Source organism: Bison bison, unplaced genomic scaffold (assembly GCF_000754665.1).
Source record: "Bison bison bison isolate TAMUID 2011002044 unplaced genomic scaffold, Bison_UMD1.0 scf7180017864196, whole genome shotgun sequence".
NCBI lineage: Eukaryota > Metazoa > Chordata > Mammalia > Artiodactyla > Bovidae > Bison > Bison bison.
Genome location: NW_011494768.1, coordinates 2,354,094 through 2,356,623, shown reverse-complemented (window position 1 = coordinate 2,356,623; position 2,530 = coordinate 2,354,094). Strand labels below are relative to the sequence as shown.

The following is a 2,530-nucleotide window of genomic DNA, read 5'->3' as shown; positions in this document are numbered from 1 at the left end:
TGTGGCACACAGGCTTAGTCGCTCCGAGGCGTGTGGAATCTTCCTGGACCAGGGATCGAACCTGTGTCCCCTGCATTGTCAGGCTGATTCTTGCGTACTGTACCACTAGGAAAATCCACTGTGTAGCTCTTTCACTACATATGTGTACCCAATGTTATTTCTATATATAAGTAGCATCATACTATATATACTTTTGCAACTAAGCTTTTCACGGTTTGAGATTTATTCATCTTGATTCAAGCAAGCTTCATTCATTCATTTTAACAGTGCCAATTGTCTGGTCAAAATTCTTTATATGAATGAAAGTGAAAATGAAAGTGAAAGTCGCTCGTGTCTGACTTTTTGCAACCCCATAGACTATATAGTCCATGGAATTCTCCAGGCCAGAATACTGGAGTGGGTAATCTATCCCTTCTCCAGGGGATCTTCCAGACCCAGGAATCGCACCGCAGTCTCCTGCATTGCAGGAGGATTCTTTACCAACTGAGCTATCAGCGAAGCCCAGTTTATTTATTCATTCCTTCATTATTTCTCCTAGGCCTTCCATGAACATTCGGTTTTTCCACTTGTGTGGTACCCAAACTAATTCTGCAATGAAAATCCTCGTGCACATTTTCTTCTACGAATGTGTGAGAACTTATCTAAAAGTACATTACTCAGCCATTAAAAAGAATACATTCGAATCAGGTCTAATGAGGTGGATGAAACTGGAGCCTATTATTCAGAGTGAAGTAAGTCAGAAAGAAAAGCACCAATACAGTATACTAATGCATATATATGGAATTTAGAAAGATGGTAATGATAACCCTGTATGCGAGACAGCAAAAGAGACACAGATGTATAGAACAGTCTTTTGGACTCTGTGGGAGAGGGAGAGGGTGGGATGATTTGGGAGAATGGCATCGAAACATGTATAATATCATATATGAAATGAATCGCCAGTCCAGGTTCGATGCAGGATACAGGATGCTTGGGGCTGGTGTACTGGGATGACCCAGAGGGATGGTACGGGGAGGGAGGTGGGAAGGGGGTTGAGGATGGGGAACATGTGTATGTCCGTGGCAGATTCATGTTGATGTGTGGCAAAACCAACATGATATTGTAAAGTAATAAGCCTCCAACTAAAATACATAAATTTAAATTAAAAAAATAAAAGTACATGTGCAGAGTGGGATATATGCATCTTAAACTTTACTAAATATTACCACATTGCTGTTCAAAGAGGTTGTACCAAACTTCACTCTCACCAGTGATATATGAGAGTTATTGTTTCTTCACATTCTGGATCACTCATGGGGTTATCTTTTAGTTTTGCTAATCAGTGTGAAATAATTATTCTTTGCTATTGAATTTGTTTTTGCAATTATAAGTGAAGTTAAGTATATTTATTGACCTTTGGTTGTTTTCCCCTTTCGGGTAAATGGCAAGAAATAAATGTTGGTGAGGGTGTGAAGAAAAAGGAACCCTTGTATACTGTTGGGAATGTAAATTGATGCAGACACTATGGAAAAAGGTATGGAATTTCCTCAAAAAATTAAGAATAGGACTACCATGTGATTCAGCAATTCCACTCCTGGGTATTTATCCAAAGAATATGAAAACACTAACTTGAAAAGATATATGCCCCCGTGTATTCATCACTTCTGTATTCACAATAGCCAAATGTGTAGACAACCTAAGTGGCCATCAATAGACGAATAGATAAAGAAGATGTGATTGCACCTCTGTCATTACATACCAAAATCCTCTGTATATATAGGACTGATTCTAGACTCTCTTCTATTTTTCAATCTATGTACCAAAACATCATTTTATAGGAAGAATTTAGTGGGACAAGTCCCCCTTATCATTCTACTTCAAAAGTGTCTTGGCTATTTTTAGACTTGCTTTCACATATACTTTAAAATTTATTTTTTTATTTGGAGTATAACTGCTTTACAGTGTTAAGTTGGTTTCTGCCGTACAACAACACAAGTCAATCATAACCATATATATATGTATATATATCCCCTTCCGCATGAGCCTCCCTCCCACCCTCTCCCCGCTCCCACCCCTCTAGCTCATCACGGAGCACCAGGCTGGGCTCCCTGTGTGATGTGCAGCTTCCCACTGGATACCTATTTTGTACATGGTAGTGTATATATGTCAATGCTACTCTCTCGGTTCATCCAACCCTCTCTTTCCCCTGCTACGTCCACAAGTCCACTCTCTACATCTGCATCTCCATTCCTTCCCTGCAAATAGGTTCATAAGTACCATTTCTCTAGATTCCATATATATGAGTTGGTATATAATATTTGTTTTTCTCCTTGTGACTTACCTCATTCTGAATAACAGGCTTCAGGTTCATCTACCTCACTACAACTGACTCAAATTCATTCCTTTTTATGGTTGAGTAATACTCACTTCCTTGGTGGCTCAGTGGTGAAGAATATACCTGCCAATTCAGCAGATGTGAGTTTAATCCCTGGGTCGGGAGGATCTCCTGGAAAAGGAAATGGCAACACACTCCAGTATTCTTGCTTGGGAA

The 2,530-nt window shown here is 39.5% G+C and overlaps 1 protein-coding gene across 1 annotated transcript in view; it reads right to left on the bottom strand.

Annotated features, from left to right (window-relative positions):
* Window positions 1–2,325, bottom strand: part of SEL1L2 (sel-1 suppressor of lin-12-like 2 (C. elegans)) — a 64,885-nt gene extending 62,560 nt beyond the window's left edge. Inside the window, exon 1 of the mRNA XM_010844155.1 lies at window positions 2,321–2,325. Within this exon, the coding sequence (XP_010842457.1) occupies window positions 2,321–2,325 (5 nt within the window). The remainder of the gene's footprint in view (window positions 1–2,320) is intronic.
* Window positions 2,326–2,530: the final 205 nt, after the last annotated feature.